The 21,001-nt window shown below is 43.6% G+C and overlaps 2 protein-coding genes across 2 annotated transcripts in view; both read left to right on the top strand.

Moving 5' to 3' along the window:
* Positions 1-1,241: 1,241 nt before the first annotated feature.
* On the top strand, positions 1,242-12,762 carry TNNI2 (troponin I2, fast skeletal type). Its single transcript, XM_082195366.1, has 5 exons — positions 1,242-1,400; positions 2,896-3,024; positions 9,817-9,906; positions 10,660-10,836; positions 12,313-12,762. The coding sequence occupies exons 2-5, from the start codon at positions 2,902-2,904 to the stop codon at positions 12,406-12,408; spliced, it is 486 nt and encodes a 161-aa protein (XP_082051492.1). The 5' UTR covers positions 1,242-1,400; positions 2,896-2,901; the 3' UTR covers positions 12,409-12,762.
* A 7,166-nt stretch (positions 12,763-19,928) lies between these two features.
* LSP1 (lymphocyte specific protein 1) overlaps positions 19,929-21,001 on the top strand; it is an 80,994-nt gene continuing 79,921 nt past the window's right edge. Inside the window, exon 1 of the mRNA XM_082194437.1 lies at positions 19,929-20,153. Coding sequence (XP_082050563.1) covers positions 20,077-20,153 — 77 coding nt within the window. The 5' untranslated portion in view covers positions 19,929-20,076. The remainder of the gene's footprint in view (positions 20,154-21,001) is intronic.

Here is a 21,001-nt window from a genome sequence, read left to right as displayed (position 1 = left end):
ATAGAGGCCTTTGGCAAGATGCAGTCAGTGATCTCACTGCCCCCTTGCCATGCCAGAGGCCTGCAGGCATACAAGATTATGCCATGATAGATCTTGGATGCCATACCAGAAGCTGCCGAAATGGAGTAGGTGAGGTCCCTGTTCTGCTCCAAAAATCTTACTGTTGTAACTGGAACATTTGCTAGCCCAAATTTTGGTTGTAGCAGATTATGTCACACTTGGTCTGCCTCTGTGATGGTTTTGAACTATTCAGTGTTAGGTGGTTGTTGTTGTGGTGGTTGTTGAGAGCACGTATGCCTTTATTCATTTGTTTGTTTGTTGTTTCCCACCCCTCCTATTTATCTAAAAGGATCCCTAAAGTAGCTTACACATAACATAGCAAACTGTAGTCAGAACTATTAAAAGCCATTAAAGCCATCCAATTAAGACCACTAATCAAAATTAAGCAACTAATACAAGAGAACAAACAGACATTAGTTTTACAGTCTTAACAATTAGGTAACGCCCCCCCGGGCTTTATGGGGAAAGTTTTTTATTTTTATTTTACCAGATCCCTAACAGTCAGAAGAGAGGTGTCTTGGTGGACTTCCTTGGATGGATAGTTTCATAGTGCAGGGGAAACCACTAAAAAGGCCCTGAGTTTTGTAACCACCTTCTAGGCCTCAGAAATCTAGAGGGCCCAACTGAAGAAGGGCCCATCTAAGCATATAGGACTTACCATATGGGTTCTTTTCCTTACTGGTGTATTTGGTTTCTTTTCTTTTCACTTGGGAGCAAACTTTCCCTCTCTTTTGCTTAGTCCCCACCACATGTATTGAAATGGATTTTCCCATAGAGATAAATTGCACAAGAAAGAATTACAAAATAGGCTTCTGGAAGAAGCATCTCATAGCATACGTAGGAACACTAATGATAGATTTTGACCAAAGCCTACTGCAGTAGAGCCAAGTCTTTCCATTGCCTTTAAAAGTCACTTTTAAAAGGCCAAATTCTGGTCTGGCTGCCCCCATACTGTGGTGACCTTATCAGATTTCTTCAACATTCATGACTTGGATGAGATGCCCTCAAATGAAAGTACAGCAAGCAGGTCAGGGAGCTATTCAAAACATGCCTGGCTATTCCCTCTGCCCCAAAGCACCAGAGATAGAATGTGCTGTTGTTATGAGGAGCCAACTTGCAGAAGCAAAGGGTCCAATTAGCATCATTTGAGGGCAAATCTTGACATCTATACCCAATTGCCTCTTGAAGCAATGTCAAAAGACATGCCTGGGGGAGGGGGAGAAATCAGCTGTGACTGTGAGAAGGACAAAACACTTAAGTAACCCACTTCTTTCTCATTTTGCTTCTTGCCATTTCAGAAAAGGAAGAGGGCAATCACTGCCCGCCGGCAGCATCTCAAGGTACCTTTTCTCTCTGGTCGTTCCTAACAAAACGACTTCTGTTTCTTTCTTACTTTTCCCCTTGGGTAAGAGATGTGGATGGTAAAAAGCTCTAAGCCTCACAGCACTGAACCCTGCCTGAGTGGCCCCTTTTCCAAAGGGGTTCTTGACATCTACAGAAAATTGGCCTGACTATTCCACACTAAGACCCTTTTCTATTGTTGCTTTTCATCTACAAGAGCTCTTTTAAAATGTCAGGCACTTGATGGCATGGATAGGGAACTGGTGGCCTTCCAAATATTGCTTAATGACAGCTGCCGCCATTCCTGACCACTGGCAATGGTGGAGGGGAGCTGTAGCTCAACAACATCGGTGGGGCACAGGGTCCCCACCCCTGGTTCACAGCGTCTGCCATGTTTAACTTTTCAAGTACAACAGCCCCACACTTGCCATGGCAGTGGCAGCAATGATGGCAGTTTAGACACAGCTGCCACAACCATGTGGAAGAGGCCCCCTCACCCATATGTCAACAGGGAAGGGGGCAGATGGATGGATGGTGTTGAGACTTTTACACCACACCTTTCCCCCAAGTGTTGTTTTGCCAAGCTGAGGCAACTTGTGATACTGGAGCTGATCTGAGGAGAAAGGCGCTCAGGGAGAGAAACTGCATGGACATAATGCAGAAGTGTGTGTGTTGAGGGCGGGTATGGTTTTGAACCTCTCATATATGAATCCTTTTCATTGTTAAAATCAGTGCCTATCATCTCTTTCTACATGATTGGTGCAGCTGCATGTTTAAGCAAACAGAACATCTGCTGTTACAACTAGCTTGACTCTGAATCCAATCATTATAGTATTCGTTTTACACAGGATGCTGAAGCTAAGGGGCGGTGGCTTTCCCAAGACCACACAGTGAAGTCATGGCAGAGCACAAGCCCTGGCCCTACACCAGAAATGGGGGACTTGTGAACCTCTAGATCAGGGGTAGGCAACCTAAGACCCGGGGGCCGGATGCAGCCCAATCGCCTTCTCAATGTGGCCCGCGGATGGTCTGGGAATCAGTGTGTTTTTACATGAGTAGAATGTGTCCTTTTATTTAAAATGCATCTCTGGGTTATTTGTGGGGCATAGGAATTCATTTATTCCCCCCCCCCAAACAAAATATAGTCTGGCCCACCACATGGTCTGAGGGACTGAGGACCAGCCCATGGCTGAAAAAGGTTGCTGACCCCTGCTCTAGATATTGTTGGCCTACAGCTCTAAGCAACCCTCACGGTTGGCTATTCAGACTGGGGTTAATAGGAGTTGGGAGTTCAATAAAATCTGGAGGGCCACAGCTTCCAAACCCCATCCTACCCTTTCCCCTTAGGCCCATGCTGGCTCTGCCTAGTCCATTTCTCTGTGCCCAGCACTTCACCCTGGTGGGTGTTTGTGTATCATTGTGTATGATGACGATTGCCTTGAGAAGTCGTTCTGTTCCCCCAGTCATTGTGCTTGTCCCAACTTTATCCTCCAGAGTGTTATGCTCCAGATTGCTGCTGGTGAACTTGAAAAAGAAGCTGTAGCCAAAGAACAAGAAAAGGCCAACTACCTTGCAGAGCACTGTCCACCTCTGTCACTCCCAAGTTCCATGCAAGAATTGCAGGTAATAATTGGATCTCCTCCATTCACTGCTGCACAAGAACCGCAACATAGGATGTCAGTTCTAAGGTGTAGTTCTAAGATGTAGTGACAATAAAGGTTTATTATTATTATTATTATTATTATTATTATTATTATTATGGCTATTATTTAATTTCATTCACCTCTAGTTTGGTCTCAGTCCATTGCCTGCTCCAAGCAATCTTCAAACCCAGAGGTCTGGACATGCCTGTGTAAATGATAATTCTCCTTTCACACTAGGTCTTCACAGAGCATGTGAGTGAATGCATGTTGGTCCAGACAGTGATTTATAATTTATTTTTTAGAACACAGCAGTGCTTAACAACTTTGCCTGATCATTCATGATACAACGGCATTGGTAGAAACAGCTACATAGAACAAGGGTGGGGAAGTGTAGCCTCCATATGTTGTTGGACTCCAACTCCCATCAGCCCCAGCCAGTTTAGCCAGTGTTTTGAAATAATGGGAGTTGGGGGTCATAAACAGCTGGAGGGCACCAGGTTCCTTTCAAACCTGACATAGGATATTTTATCAGAATCCATAGAGTTGTTTAGTGGTCAAGGTTGAGATATTTAGTTGCAACATTTGTTATTGTGTTTTTTATGGATTATTTGATCCTATGTTGCTTTTGAAGCAAAGACATCATTTAAGTAAGGTTGGACTGTGTTTCTAGGGCTGTACACCCCCCTCCCATCATGTTCAGCTCCCATGTGATTTTTTTCACTCAGAATCGCCTATATATCTGGCCTGGTCATTGCTTCTGCACATTGAGTGACTGTTGTTGCAAACAACGGTCCACCCCTGTGCGTGCTTATTCAAAAGTAAAGCCTATGGTGTTCAGTAGAGCTTACTACTAGGAATATTGGTTTAGGATTGCTGCTTAAGGGAGCCTCCTATATCAGATACACATTTCAAAGGCACAGAACCCTTTGCTTTTTTTAAAAAAGTGTTTATGTGTGTCACTGACCTGTGTTAACATGAGGTATGAAGAAGCAACTACAATGTGTTTTCCAGTAATATACTGCTTTTCTGCAGTTTATGGTTGGATACACCAAGAGTCTTTAAGTTTTCCTGAAAATTTTGCACCCACATCTCTTCCTGTCCCACAGTCCCCTGGTCACTGAGCTCTGAAGCAGTGTCCCTGACTGAGGGGAAAGCAGACTCAACCATGGCAAGAAAAATGCCTCTGCCACCTTTCATGACTTGCTCAATAATCTCTTGATAAAATAATTCACATCCCTCAGCAGGGCCTATGCAAGTAGCCATTATTGCATCTAACCACATAGCAGGTTTCTTGTACTGCAGTGGAATCTAGTCCAGTGAAGGAGGTAGCCGAGAGTGCAATCCTAGAGACACATCTATGAACCAAGGACAGTATTCAGCTAAGTGGTTGTAATAGGGCAAGGATTAGCACTAGTGCAATGGGATTCCCCCCCCCCCCATCCAGCCCTGTTCATGCCCCACAATATCCCCAGATCTGCTCTGGAGGGTTAGGGGAACTCACAGAACAGATTTAAGGGGCATTTGGGACAGACAGAGAGGGGGTGAGTATTCCATCAGGCAACGACAAATTTTGTGCTCATGGAATGTTCTCCTTAGCTCTGCTTTGACAACAAACCCAAGTCCCACAGAAGTAAGTAAAGAAAAAGAATTAAGCTGTAAATTACATCAGGTGTGAATCAGGATTCCTTGGTATGAATGACACACTTTAATGCAAAACTAGCAATTCAGTAACACACACACCCCATCCTAAAACAGCTAATATGGATTAGCTGTTTTCCCTGTGTAAAGGTCAGAGGGGGCAGGGTTTCTGTTGAGGCAGGGGATTAGCTGTGGGAGGAGCTTATCAGAGTTTGTAGGGCAGCAGTTGAAGAAGGAGCAAAAAGGGTTTTCTTGTGTGTGTGTGTGTTTCTTTCTGGCTGATTAGCTGTTTTCCCTGTGTAAAGGTCAGAGGGGGCAGGGTTTCTGTTGAGGCAGGGGATTAGCTGTGGGAGGAGCTTATCAGAGTTTGTAGGGCAGCAGTTGAAGAAGGAGCAAAAAGGGTTTTCTTGTGTGTGTGTGTTTCTTTCTGGCTGATTAGCTGTTTTCCCTGTGTAAAGGTCAGAGGGGGCAGGGTTTCTGTTGAGGCAGGGGATTAGCTGTGGGAGGAGCTTATCAGAGTTTGTAGGGCAGCGGCGCGCGCAGTTATACCCATCTTTTAGATTTAGGGGAGCTAATCTCAAACGTTTGTTGGGGGAGACCTAGGTTTTTTTTTTGTGGGGGAAGTTATTTGTCCTGTCTTCAAGCTTTTTATGATGGAGGACCTCTGTAGCCACCCCCAACAACACGATCTCATGATGGAAGGGGAGGGAACAGCTGCAGTCGCCTGCGATTCCTGCGCAATGTTTGCCATCTTGCCAAAGGTTGCAGGCAGCTTTACCTGCAGCAATTGCATGTTGATTGCCCTTTTAAAAGACAAAGTCCAGCAACTGGAGGAACGTGTAGCTACGCTCCAAAGAATTAGAGAGCTGGAGCTCTTCTTGGAAGCAACAGAGCACACCGTCCCCACCAAGGAGGAGACAGGGGACTCCCCTGAGAAGGAGGCTTGTTCACCAACACAGGAGCCAGATATATGGAGAAACGTGACTCAAAGAAGTAGGAGGCCCAGGGTTCACTCTGATTGTTTAGAAATACACAATCGCTTTGAGGTCCTCTCCCCTAGCATGGAAGACGAAGAGCAGACTCCATTTGAGGATCTCTCCCTCATTACAGTCGATCAGGTATATGAAGACGAGCAGCAAAGTCAGTCCTCAGGGAATGTGCAGGTGACCTTGGAACGGACAGCTCACGGAAGAACCCCGACCAAACCCAAGAGGAGGCGTGTAGTGGTGATAGGGGATTCCCTACTGAGGGGAACAGAAGCAGTGATCTGTGGGCCTGACATGATGTCTCGGGAAGTGTGCTGTCTCCCCGGGGCTAAGATCCAAGATGTAACTGAACGACTGCAAGGAATCATAAAACCCACTGACAAATACCCCTTCCTCTTGGTTCATGTGGGAACCAATGACACTGCAAGCAATAGCCTCCAGAAGATCAAAAGAGACTACGAGGCTCTCGGCAGGAAATTGAAGCAACTAAATGCACAAATTGTCATCTCGTCTGTCCTCCCAGTTGAACGACGTGGCCCAGGGAGAGAGGGGAAAATAGTGGAAGTGAACAGCTGGCTTCGCAAATGGTGTAAACAGGAACGGTTTGGATTCTTAGATCACGGACTGCAGTTTCTTGAAGATGGACTTCTGGCAAGTGATGGGCTGCACCTCACAACGGTTGGGAGAAATGTTTTTGCCAAAAATCTCAGAAACCTCATCAGGAGGGCTTTAAACTGACTAATGTGGGGGAGGGAGACAGTGCTCCTGAAGGTAGGAGTCTATCAATTAATGAAGATGATCATCCAAATGTCATAGACCAAATGGAGCAAACAGCACGCGGACCTAGTGGTGGGAGGAAAAAATCCTTAAATAAGAGACACGGCGGAATGATTAATGGACTTCAATGTCTCTACACTAATGCGCAAAGCATGGGAAATAAACAAGATGAGCTTGAGCTCTTGGTACAGCAAACTAAATATGACATAATAGGCATCACTGAAACCTGGTGGGATAAGTCCCACGATTGGAATGTAATAATGGGGGGATACAATCTATTTCAGAGAAACAGACCAGACAAGAAAGGAGGAGGAGTGGCGTTATATGTCAGGGATGTGTATACCTGTGAAGAGATCCAAGATTTAGAACCTCAAAGCCAAAGTGAGAGCATTTGGGTCAAAATTAAGGGAGAGAAGAATAACAGAGACCTCATTGTGGGAGTTTACTATAGATCCCCAAGCCAAACGGAGGACATAGATGATGCCTTCCTGGAACAGATGGCCAAGCATGCAAAAGGAAGGGAGATAGTAGTAATGGGGGACTTCAATTACCCGGATATTTGTTGGACGTCAAACTCAGCCAAGAGCATAAGGTCAAACAGATTCCTCACTGGCCTTGCAGACAACTTCATTGTCCAGAAAGTGGGAGAAGCAACAAGAGGAACAGCCATTTTAGATCTGGTCCTAACCAATGTTGATGACCTGGTTAGTGGGGTAGATGTGGAAGGATCATTAGGCGCGAGTGATCATACTCTTCTGAAGTTTACTATACAGCGGAAAGGAGCAGCCAAGCATACTAGGACTCAATTTCTTGACTTTAAGAAAGCCGACTTCATAAAACTTAGGGAAGTGCTGGGTGAGATCCCATGGACAGCAATACTAAAAGGAAAGGGAGTTCATGATGGCTGGGAGTTTGTTAAGAGGGAGATACTAAAAGCACAACGTCAGGCAATACCAATGAGACGGAAACATGGAAGGTGCCTAAAGAAGCCAGGGTGGCTATCTAAAGAACTTTTAACTGAATTAAGATTAAAAAAGGATGTGTACAAAAAATGGAAAAGGGGGGAAACCACCAAAGAGGAATTCAAACAAATAGCCAGCACGTGTAGACACAAAGTCAGAAAAGCTAAAGCACAGAATGAACTCAGGCTTGCTAGAGAGGTTAAAAGCAACAAAAAAGGCTTTTATGGGTATGTTCGTAGCAAAAGGAAGAACAAAGAAACAGTGGGGTCACTCAGAGGAGAAGATGGTGAAATGCAAACAGGGGACACAGAAAGGGCTGAACTCCTCAATGCCTTCTTTGCCTCAGTCTTCTCCGATAAAGAAAACAATGCCCGACCTGAAGAATTTGGAGCAAATGATTCAGCAAAGGAAACACAGCCCAGAATAACTAAGGAGATAGTACAAGAATATTTGGCTAGTTTAGATGTATTCAAGTCTCCAGGGCCAGATGAACTGCATCCAAGAGTATTAAAAGAACTGGCAGATGTGATCTCAGAACCACTGGCAGTCATCTTTGAGAATTCCTGGAGAACAGGCGAAGTCCCGGCAGACTGGAGGAGGGCAAATGTTGTCCCTATTTTCAAAAAGGGGAAAAGAGAGGACCCAAATAATTACCGCCCAGTCAGTCTGACATCAATACCAGGGAAGATTCTGGAACAGATCATTAAGCAAACAGTCTGTGAGCACCTAGAAAGGAATGCTGTGATCACCAATAGTCAGCATGGATTTCTGAAAAATAAGTCATGTCAGACTAACCTGATCTCGTTTTTTGACAGAATTACAAGCCTGGTAGATGAAGGGAACGCAGTGGATGTAGCCTACCTTGATTTCAGCAAGGCATTTGACAAGGTGCCCCATGATATTCTTGTAAAGAAGCTGGTAAAATGCGGTCTTGACTATGCTACCACTCAGTGGATTTGTAACTGGCTGACTGCCCGAACCCAAAGGGTGCTCATCAATGGTTCCTCTTCATCCTGGAGAAGAGTGACTAGTGGGGTGCCACAGGGTTCTGTCTTGGGCCCGGTCTTATTCAACATCTTTATCAACGACTTGGATGATGGACTCAAGGGCATCCTGATCAAATTTGCAGATGACACCAAACTGGGAGGGGTGGCTAACACCCCAGAGGACAGGATCACACTTCAAAACGACCTTGACAGATTAGAGAACTGGGCCAAAACAAACAAGATGAATTTTAACAGGGAGAAATGTAAAGTATTGCACTTGGGCAAAAAAAATGAGAGGCACAAATACAAGATGGGTGACACCTGGCTTGAGAGCAGTACATGTGAAAAGGATCTAGGAGTCTTGGTTGACCACAAACTTGACATGAGCCAACAGTGTGACGCGGCAGCTAAAAAAGCCAATGCAATTCTGGGCTGCATCAATAGGAGTATAGCATCTAGATCAAGGGAAGTAATAGTGCCACTGTATTCTGCTCTGGTCAGACCACACCTGGAGTACTGTGTCCAGTTCTGGGCACCACAATTCAAGAAGGACACTGACAAACTGGAACGTGTCCAGAGGAGGGCAACCAAAATGGTCAAAGGCCTGGAAACGATGCCTTATGAGGAACGGCTAAGGGAGCTGGGCATGTTTAGCCTGGAGAAGAGGAGGTTAAGGGGTGATATGATAGCCATGTTCAAATATATAAAAGGATGTCACATAGAGGAGGGAGAAAGGTTGTTTTCTGCTGCTCCGGAGAAGCGGACACGGAGCAATGGATCCAAACTACAAGAAAGAAGATTCCACCTAAACATTAGGAAGAACTTCCTGACAGTAAGAGCTGTTCGACAGTGGAATTTGCTGCCAAGGAGTGTGGTGGAGTCTCCTACTTTGGAGGTCTTTAAGCAGAGGCTTGACAACCATATGTCAGGAGTGCTCTGATGGTGTTTCCTGCTTGGCAGGGGGTTGGACTCGATGGCCCTTGTGGTCTCTTCCAACTCTATGATTCTATGATTCTATGATTCTATGATTCTATAAAGAAAGGATGAAGTGGCATAAAAGAATCCCACTTATTTATTATATTTATATTCTGCAATCCTATGCATACATTCGCCAGGAAAGTAGGTAAAGGTAAAGGTAAAGGACCCCTGGATGGGTAAGTCCCACTGAATTCATTGAGACTTACTTCTGAGCAGACAGGCACAGGATTGGGTTGTCAAAATGCTCTCTACTTGATTTAGGTTCTCAGATTTTCAAAAAAGCAGCTGGACTGAAGAACTCACTATGAATATTTCTGAAACTGTGTAGCCAGACCTCTGTACTGAAGACACATAAAATATAGATTTCCCCACAGAAAGACTGGGGAGGAAATGCCCTATGGGTTTCAGCAACCCTCTTTAATAATCTCTCGTTGTTTCTCAACAGGAATTTTGCAAAAAACTTCATGCTAAGATAGAGGAGGTTGATGAGGAAAGATACGACACAGAGGTTAAGTTACAGAAAACTACTAAGGAGGTAATCCAGCTCTGTGCTGTATTGAGTGTGTGTTTCAATTTCTGGGTTTCATTGTCCTACTTTTGTTTCCAAAGAGTGGGTTGGGTCCAGAAGGATACAATAACTTCTTGTGTATAGCTCTTGAACAAAGGTAAAAATTCCACAAATGGATTCAAAGTTACATTTCTAGACTGTCGGAGGTCTCACTTTCTGTGTTAAGGGTGTGCATAAAGGGTATACCTGAAATATACGATGTGTGTTCAGTAGGATAAGAAACTACCAAGAAAATATGGAAGGCTGGCATCTGTCACCTAGAAGAAAGTGTTTACCTGTTACTAGGGGTAGTTGCATTGGTACATTGACACCAATTTTCTAAAAAGTGTAAAAAGGAGGAAGAAGTCATGGAACAAATTACATTTTGTAATGTTCAAATTAGCTGTGGGAGGGTTAGTTCCTCTTTTGGGAGAACAGAAGCAGAGCAATAGGAGACAACTCTTGGGATTAAATGCAGTCTTTGCCATATATTTGTAGTATATTTGTGGGCTATCACACAGAAAAGAGTAGGTACAGACATACCTTCAGTGTAACTCCTAGAACTATTTTCCCTTTGTATCCTTCCCTCAAGTGCCTGCTTCTGTCCTGTAATTTCTGTATACTTTACTTTGTCAGGCTGTGTCCTATAATTGAGTAGTGATTTGTGCTGTGTCCCCCTAATCTAATTTCAGTCACCTTTCCCACCCTTGCACCTTTTTCTTTCTCTGCCTCTCCCTCTAGCTTGAAGATTTGAGCCAGAAACTGTTTGACCTGAGGGGCAAGTTCAAGAGGCCACCTCTGAAGAGAGTCCGCATGTCTGCAGACGCTATGCTACGTGCCCTTCTGGGCTCCAAACACAAGGTCTGCATGGATCTTAGAGCTAACCTGAAGCAAGTCAAGAAGGAAGACACTGAAAAGGTATCTAAAGGGGTTAAAAGAAGCATCCGCTATGACTTTGCTGTGTAATTTAGCAAAGCTGTCTACTCAAATTCTGATTTGTAATGAAACTACATGTCAAAGACATGGACACATTGTGTTCAGGTCTGGTATCTACGGCCCTACAAGTTTTTCTCCCCTTAGTGCCCAGTTACTCAGTTTAGCATTTAACAATGTTCCCTTACTTCTTTGTTGCATTCATTTCCTTGTCACTAGCAACTAGCCTCAGGTTCTTTCTTTTGTTTCACCTGGTAATTGTCTAAAGTAGCTCAGTGGGGATGCTTTTTATACTTTTTTTTTTTTTGGTACTACATTCAGTGTCAATCATATTTGGTTGTACTTAAGAAAATTACATCAGTTTTTTTTTCATTTTACCTCTTGGAGGTATGTAGCTGCTAGTACTGTAATTGCAGATGCACAAATGCAGGCAATGACCTTTCAGTCCAATCTAGACTGCAGTCCTGTACAAACATATTTGGGAATAAGTCTGATTGAACATAACGGGGCTTGCTTCTGAGCAGATGTGCATAGGGTTGTGCATTAATTTAAAGCCACAGATCACAAGTAAAATAACATAAATTCATTCTTCTGTTTTACCTTTCCCCCCTCCAAATAGAGTCTCAAGGCAACTTACAGCATTGATAAAAAAACCCAACCCCATTAAAGCCAGAATAAAATACAAAGCTTTAAGACAAGCAGTGCACAGTAAAAGGAAAAACTGTCAACTATTCATAGCTCTGCAATTTTTTTCTGTGTCCCTCACCACTCCCACCAAAACCTGTCAGAGTGAAAACCTCCCAGTTTGCTTCCTATGAATCAGCAAGAAACATGCTGTGTGGGTTTCTTAAAGGAGAACATCTCCAAGAAGCACGCTGAGAACAATGGTAATAAAGAACCATTACTGAGATAATGGTGAATTTAAAAAGGCCACAATTAGACAACAGTGAGTTTTTTAAAATTGCATTTTAAGTTAGCTGGAAGATGACAGGAACCAGGAAGGGCATCCAGCGTAACCAAACAGTAGGTGATTGCAAAAGCAGTACAGTTAGTTGACTTCCAGGGTTTTCTGATTATGAGGCTGTTTTACTTAGAGCAGACACATAAAAATTAATGGACTCAAGTCAGTCATGTCTATTAATTTTGGTGGGTCTGCTCACAGTATGACCAACATTGGGTGCGACCCATAGTGTCCAAGACTCTGAATTGTGTCTGGAAGAATAATCATTTTCACTTCTTGCTGTGTTTTGTGTTGAGTTTTATGCTGTTTTGGGATTCATAGATACCTTTCCGGCTGGGAGCTTGTGAACCAACCCTATATAACTGACGCTCTTTGTTCATACACAAGTGCTTGTAGCATTCTCTCTGTCAAGCAAGGCTGTGTAAGGAAAAGCAAATGGATGTGGCCCTTCGTTCAAGGACATTGACCAAGCTTGAATGTTTCTCCCCTTCCTCCCATAGGAGAAGGATCTTCGTGACGTGGGTGACTGGAGGAAGAACATTGAGGAGAAGTCTGGCATGGAAGGCAGGAAGAAGATGTTTGAAGGTGGCGAGTAATAGGAACCATGCAGCTGTTCAGTCCAATCCTCATCCCCCATCCAAGTCCCACTGCTCCTTTTCCACCTATCCTGCCACCTCATTTTCTGCCAATCCTTTACAGCGCTGTTTTTGGGATGACTTTCCTCAGACCACAGTTGCATTTCATAGAGCAATCCACCTTACAGACCCTACCCGCAGCCTGACCCCATGTTATTGCTGGAAAGACAATTGTCTTGAGTTGTGAAATGTCTTAAAACCCATTTTGCAACAATGGTAGCTGCATGACCTGAAACAATCCAGTCATTAAATCCTGTAATTTGGTAGGACCTGTTGTTACAACTAAACTGATGTAAATAAAGCTTTGGAAGTGTGGCTGAATTTGTAAGCCTTGGGAGGCTGAGGTACAAAATGACTTCGTGCCGTGACTGCGTTGTATTTTCCTGACATGGAAACTGCAGCTAGATCTCTCTCAGATACAAAGTGCAGTTGCTGTTTTGCAATGCATACACAGAGGACTTCCTTGTGGTGCTTTTGTATTATGTGTGCCATGGAATTAACTCTTGCCTTTGAGAAGAGTTCCCAGAGTTTGAATGTAAGCAAGTTTGCAGCTGCACTCCAAATAGTTTTTTGCCTCATAGCCACCTGTTTCTGGAGCACTAGGGACAGTTTTAAGAGGCACTTGTAATGATCACAAAACAGCAATTACTGAATGGGTGAACAAGCTACTCAGCTGCAGATCAAATGTCCATAAAAGCTCCTGTCTTCAGGGCCTTGCTCTGTCCACAGGCCGAAAGGAAGAGAGGCTTTTTGGGTGCTGCCGCTGAATAGAGCAAAATGCTTCTGGTGCCAGTTGAAGAGAGTAGCTTGTTTTTAAGGTATTGCAGGCAAAGGATTAAGCAGGATTATCTGTCTTCCACTAACTCCGTGTTCTCACTGCAAGGACATTTTCTTTTAGCATAGTCATCATTATCGACACCAGGGTTACTCAGAAAAACTACTCTGCCTGCCTCACACCTAAAAAATCTGAGCAGCTGCATGTGACTTCTTCTCAGTGTGTCTTCTGGGCAGGCTAATGAGGTGCTCCATCCCAACTATGGCAGTGAGAGACCTTATTAGATGCTGAACATAATGATCGACTGACCTTCCAGTCACCTGTGAGACTCAATCTATTATTATTATTATTATTATTATTATTATTATTATTATTATTATTATTATTAAATTTGTATAGCCCTTCATCTGAAGATCACAGGGCAGTTCACAACAATCTGCTGCTTCAGTTACATGTGGGATCAACAACAAAATGTTGCAGGGTGGAGTGTCATTCATTCCATTCCAGGCCGCCTTAGTTTTTCATTGCACACCACTGCCTCACTCAAGACTCAGTCCGCATTCAATGATCACAGAGCATGCTCAGTCCTCAATGTTCTCTTCTGTGCTCCTCCCTTCCTTAGGCTTTTTACTGTTTTGGCTTCATAAGAAAACAACACTCACAACCTGAACTTTGAAACCAAGCGAAGGATACGTCTTTAATGTTGAACAGGCCTCACTGGACTCCATGCATGGGACTGGGCAGTCAAAGGTTGATAATAGGCATAATGGATCAGAACTTTTATTGCATTGCCACTATGATGGCCAGTTCTCCATTTCCAAATGGACTGCAAACCCCAATCAGATATTTATTATTAAAATAAAATCCAAATTAAATTACAATCTATAAAAACCAAATAGAATTACAAATTTAGTGAAGGGCTTCATAGCAAAATATGCACAAATGTAAATACCACAAGAGAACAAGAGAGCACAAATAAATACCAAAGATTCACTGTGCAAGACATCTCCTAGGAATGAGTAAAATACAAAAATATGCATCTTAAAATTATAGCTATGCAAAACAATAAAGCATCTATTAGCAGAACCTCTCATGCTTTATGAACCCATTAATCCAACTCAGCTACCATTAACCTCAATTAGCTAATGTACTACTTTTTGGAATGCAGCTATTATTTGGGCTGTTATCAGCAAATTGACTATAATTTTAGTTTCATTCCAAAGGATTAGATAATGATGGTTTTGAATGGTATATCCCAATATTTGACTGAGCATGCTGAGAACTCCTGCTGCAGGAGCTAGAAGTACTTGTTCTTCATCATTGCTTTGCAAGTAAGCTGGGGAAACTGCTGACTGTTGAAACAACATGGCAGTGAGCTACATCACTCTGTCTGAAGGAAAGAAGGAATGTATCTGTATTTCCAGAAGTGGAACATGTGCAAAAGGAGTTTGGAGGCCAGCTGAGCTAGATCCTGAAGTGAGAGGTGAAAGGAAGGAAACCCAAGACTAAGCAGGAGCCTGAATTGAGAGAAAGAGATATAAGAAAAATGCCCTAGATGTGAGACATAGGGGGCCGCTTAGCCTGGAGACTTAGGGAAGGTCTGGGGTTGAGCTGTGACTTTGCAGGGAGAGCATGGCAAGAACTTCAAAGGCAGCATACTGTCAAGCATCAACATGGCCTTGAAGCTGGAAATGATAAAAGGAGCTGGAAACAACATTTAGATATAATCTTGATCTTTACAACAGGCCTATGGAGGATTATGACACCTCTTGTGATGCTGAGTGGCTCACTGTCCATGGGGGCAATTTAAAGAAAACTCAAGTGCCCACCTGCAGGCTCCAACTCTTAAAAACGCATGCATGCAGGCAGGCACGTGGAGAGGGGAGTTGGAGGGGAAGGGGAAGTGGGGGCTTGCATGAAACAGATGGCGGAGGCTTTGGAGCAGTGGTGCTAGTCCTTCCCCCTGCTGCAGCTTCTGAGCCCCTTGCTATAACCTTCTATTGGAGGACAGAACAATGTGTGCAACGTGGCCTGATCAGAACCTCCCTAACTAGCCAGCTGCCTTCAGGTGCTGTGGAGAACATCATTGTCAGGACTGAAAAAAGATTCAGCTGATGGTCCAGTCAGCTTCTGTACACAGAACAAGGTTGGGTGGTGGGAGACCATTTTGTCCTTTGGTCTTGGGCTGGCCTATGGGAGAAATAGTGCTTAATGAGCTGTGGAGTCTAGAAATGTGCATAGCTTCAGCATGTATGGGTCTTCTCCATTCTACATGGGTGAGAACTGTGTCAGGTGAAATACAATATACGATATATGATATCTTTATTGCCATTGTCCCATGCAGAACAATGAAATTGAAAAACTACATAAAACTACCACAAAACTATATAAAAACTACATAAAACTACATAAAAACTACATAAAACATTCAAACCCCCCTAAAAACTCTGAAACCCCATTTTAAAATACACTATACTATAGAGACCCCTTATGCTGCATTTAGAACCAGAATTGCATTTGCGTAGAAACTGTTTCTCAGGCGGCAAGTCCTGGCCTTTATAACCCTATACCTTCTTCCAGAAGGCAGAAGCTGAAAGAGATCATTTCCGGGGTGCGTACTATCCTGTGCTATCTCTGCCGCTTTTAAAATATGTTTCCATGAGCGTTGATGGTGGAACAGCCAGCTGGAAGCATAAAGGAAGTACTGCATTAAAGAGTCACTTCCTGTTCACAGAGGAGTAGAGCAACTGTTGTTCCATTCACCCAACAGTGTTGCTTGCTGGTTCTGACAACCCTTTATCTTTAAATTTTGTTTAAGGTTTAAAATTTGTTTGGAAAGGCCCCAACTTCCTTCTTCTCAGAGCCCAAGGATTTTTCTTTAGGTACATACCATGGCTTACCTATCAAAGCCAAGATGGCCTAGCTCTGAGCTGTGTCTGAGATATGAGCTAGTAGCGCCCAAGAAGTATGGGAGAGAGGGACACCCCTTAAACTGCAATCAACCTGGGCCAATGGGATAAGTTTTCTGGGAGGCTGACATTTATTGATTAGGGAATGGGGAGGCAGACTGCAGGTTTATGCCTGGTATTATTTTGACAGAGCCAAATGCCCCCACCCTTAATAACAGGCAATTTCCTGCTTGGTGTTACATTATTTTCTGTACCATGAAGTACACAGATAGGGGTGGAAGAAGCTGTCAGTTTTGGTTTTCTCAGCTTCTCATTTTACCAGTCTTAAATTCAGTTCTCTGCATCTCTGCAGCAAACTGTGATTTTTCAATAAAAGCACACTTTCCCCTCTTATATGCATTTTCGTGAACAGTGGTTGGGGAACTGCATCGTGAAATTTGGTTAACTGTGAATTTCGAAGAATGGCTGTGCTTAGGTTCTCATATTGTTTTGGGGGAAGTGTACATTTGATAAATTTGGTTTTAAAGGCAACGTGAATTGGCTTTCTTCCCTATCCCTAGCTGTGGAAGCTGCTCTGTTGGGCCAGACCTGTGATATACAGTGGTACCTCGGGTTAAGAACTTAATACATTCCAGAGGTCCGTTCTTAACCTGAAACTATTCTTAACCTGAGGTACCACTTTAGCTAATGGGGCTTCCCGCTGCTGCCGCGCCGCCAGAGCACGATTTCTGTTCTCATCCTGAAGCAAAGTTCTTAACCTGAGGTACTGCTTCTGGGTTAGCAGAGTCTGTAACCTGAAGCGTCTGTAACCTGAAGTGTCTGTAACCCGAGGTACCACTGTACTGCACAATGGGAAGCACAAAGTAAATGAAGGTTAGGAGAAGTGACTCGATTATTAAGTCCTGCAGGAACTTTCTCCACAGAAAGATAATTTACTGCCCTATGAAACAAACATCTTCACAGCTGAGTTCCTCCCAACAGCCTCTCTGACAGCATCATCTGGGGGGAAATATCCAAACGCATAACAATGAGGCAAAAGCTCTCATGTTCAGAGATCTGGCAGATCTGCAAACCGTGAGGCAGAAAAGCAAAGCAGGCCACCTGCGCTAGCCCCCTAAGGCGAAAGAATTATTTTCAAGCATCTTAGGCTGTGGGGAGGGATAAGTAGATTTGTTGGCATGGAGACAGAAACAGGTGTCCCTAACAAAGGATGGGGCACACATCAGGTGAGGGGTTGCCCAGAATTAGAAATACTATAAATTGACTGGAAACATTTCCCCAAAATTGAAAATAGATTGGGGCAAATGCACAAGCAGTAAATGTCATGCATCTGTTTCACAATGCTTCCATGGAGAGCATATCCCTTTTAGAAATACTTGCCCCAATCAGCATGGACAATCCACACGTGGAAACCAGTGTTGGTGCGTGCTGACTGTTCTCACAGCAATCATTACCTGTGTGAGGTGTGGGTGATTGACTCCAGAGGCTCACTTTCCCCCCTCCTTTCCTAACAAGGTGAGCAACACTGGCAGGACTTGACGGTGCTGATCATCTGTGCAGCGGGGGAACTCCTGGCTCACAGAGGCAGCTGTATATCATCCTGGTGTGTGGGAGGCTCGCTGGATGAAGGCATTGTCTTTGAATTAAAGACTGCCTTTTCTTTAAAAATCAAGAGAACAGCTACAAAGTCTATGTAACGAAAAATATATTTATTTCTCCCGCATAAATATTCTGATTTATTAATTTAGCGGAATATTAACACAGTAAATAATTTAAGTGTGTGAGTGCGTATGTTTGTGTAAACAGGCTTTTAACACGGCACTTAAATATGGTAGAATTGCTAGAGGAAATGCTATGGTTTTGAAATATTTTAATAAATGTGAAAAAATATTGAAAGTTCCATTAAATTCAACAGGACTTGCTTCTCAGTAGACATGCAGAGCTTTGCACTAAGTCTTCAAAGCACTGCACATACATTATCTCAGTCATCAGGGAGCCTAAATGCTCTAAATGTAACTCCTGTCTCTCCTTTCATCACCTTTATTCAGCTCTTGTGCAAGGGATTTGAGAACCTTGTGCTCTCGCCTAAGGGGCCCTCAGAACTGTGTCCTCTTGTCCAAGCCATTTCGGAGGAGTTGCTTCATCCATGAGCACACGGAAAATGTAGCAACACAGAGGAAAAGAAGGCACAGGAAGGAAGTGGTGGACTACTTGGTGAGGTTACCCCACCACCTCTCATTTCATCTGCCACAGTAGAGACCAATCGATGTACAAATCGTTCTAAGGCCTTTCATTAACTCCCCCACCCCACCCAGATGTTTCAGTTTGTTGTCCTCTGAGCTGTCTGGATAGATAACTTGTTAGAAGCCGTGGACCTGCAGATTAAAATATTCACTGATACTCAACAAATGTGTTTTGCTTAAGCTGGGAGAATGATCTGATTCCTCACAACAATTCAAATGCCAATTATGAACCCATTATATATGGTGATTTTGAAGTACAGTTGCCTCTGTGAGGGTACTAACAACCTCGTCTTAAATGCATCTTCTAATCTATGTAATGTGATCAAAGGGACCTTCCAAATTAAAATATATGTGCTATTTAATCAAAACAAATTGTTACTTTTATTAAAGATATTGAAAAATTACCTGCAATTGAAATGCAACATATACATTGAAAGACTCAAATTAATTGAAAGACTCAAACCAGTTAATAAAAAAGGCAGGATTTAAAAGATAAACGATCAGCTCTTCAAGTTTATTTTGATATATACATGTACATACACTAGAGATTTACTGAAGAGAATAGCTTTAAACTGTTAATACTACTTGAGATAGTTCTTTTTTTATCACAAACTCCAGTTCTGGGTTAGCTGATCTACAAGCTAAGCCAAGAGTATTAAGCAGGTTTTATCATATTGCTTTTAAATCAGCTTAAATTGGAGTATGTGCACATCAATCCTAAATACATTTACTTGGAAGTAAATCCATTGTTCATAGTCAAAGAGCTCAGTATAACAAATCCACTTTGCTTGCTATGGCACAGCTGCATATTGGGGCCATCAGCAGCCCCCTCTTTTTGTATTAAGGCCATGTTCGGAAGCCAGTACAGAGCAACACAAGGTAGTTAGCAATAGAGTATGTGTGGCATAGTGGTTAGAGTGTTGGACTAGGACCCAGGAGACCAGGGTTCAAATCCCCACTTGGCCATCTGACTTGGGCCAGTCATTGCCGCTTAGCCTAACTTACCTCACAGGGTTGTTGAGGGAATTAAATATGATGGAGGAGTGACAGGGAGAAATGCATGAAACAAATCAATAACTTTTGGGGTGTCATGGCGGCTGCTTGACTGCCATGAGGCATTTTACAACCAACCCTCCAACTGACTTAAGTAGCTCTCTCTGCTCTCCCTTCTGGGGTGTTCCTTTGGCTCCATATTTGCCAGGCTGTGGACTTTGACCCTCCTTCCATCCTTCAAATATGCTGCTTGTAGATACTTGCTGAAGCAGTGTTGCAACTGCCCAATCTCCCAGCCCTGCTATTTGCTCTAAGGATCCTAACATAGACAAAACACAGATAAGACTAAGAGAGAGAGAGAGAGAATACGAGTTATCCATACATGTAGGAACAGAGGCTGCTGATGCAACATTTGTGAGGTTCAGCTTGATTTAAGGACAAAGACTCTTCTTCAAACTGCTATCATTCTTTCTTCCCCTTTGCGGCCTGCATCTTAGGGTGGGTGGGGAAATTTGTTCCTCTTTTTTTTGGTTGCTGTTCATTCTGAGTGAAAAACAAACTCGCACCTTCAGCCTTACATGATATCCGGTGCTGCTGGCTTTAGAGTCAATACAGGAAGAGTGGGGAGAGCTCAACTGCTTGCTCGGTGTTCTTACAAAACCATCTACAGAGCCAGTTGACTCAATTGCACTCTTCGCAAGCAAAGAAAATGGCTGATGCGGAATGTCTGAGGGACGTTGACTGCGAGATTGAGGTAGAAGAAGGGGCTGAAGACGAGACACAAAGGTAAGGAAAGGCCTTGATGCATGTCTCAGCTTCAACAGGATAGATTTTGGCTTGTCGTTCTCCTCATGTCTTGTGGCAGTTTCAAGGTTAGCAAAGTGAAAAAAGGAAGATAGGAAAGGGGAGGTGCTTATCTAAAAAGAGATCAGTCGGTGGGAGATCTGGAGACCAGGTTTGCTGACTACTTTGGGGGAACTTGTTCATGCTTCACACGGATGAGTTTCTGAGTCATTGCAAAAAAAAAAAAAAAAGGTTTTAGCATAGAAGTGGTGAGAAGTGTGAGCTGGGATGCTCTTGTTGAAGTATGGCTTCACCATGTGAACGTGCTTGGGTGTGGTAGGATGATTAAGTGCTTTGAACGCACTTAAGGTGCTATATAAATGCTGAGTATTAGGGCTAAGATTGATGTGATGAGAGTAGATATTAAATCTTGACCTGCCTCAGTCATGTGAAAAGGTGGGAAGTCTAGCTTAAGGAACAAAATGGACAAGTGGGCGAGGAGCGCAGAACCCTCCCCTCATCCATGGCTTACCTCATCATAATCTATAGCGGCAACTCAAGGCATTTTGTTGCCTTAAGCATAGCCCCAATGAAAATCCCCCTCTGCTGCCAAGGCTTTGTTGTGCCATTCAGGCACCAAATGCCTGCTCCCCCCCCAAAAAAAAGCAGGCCACTTCACCCCACTGCATGGTAGGACCCACCCCAAAAATCTGTTCCCTCTTGATGCTGCATCCTCCACCTCAAGCAGGACTCTTAATACTGGGAAGCATGAAATACTTGTGGAAAAGTAGGGGGGGAGGGAGGGAGGAGCCGCAGAGACGCTAAGTTGTTGGAAGGGGAAGGGTTCTATA

The sequence above is a fragment of the Podarcis vaucheri genome (genome assembly GCF_965113315.1).
Source record: "Podarcis vaucheri genome assembly, chromosome: 1".
NCBI lineage: Eukaryota > Metazoa > Chordata > Lepidosauria > Squamata > Lacertidae > Podarcis > Podarcis vaucheri.
The sequence above is the reverse complement of the archived record's forward strand: the minus strand, read 5'-3'. Positions and strand labels throughout refer to the sequence as shown.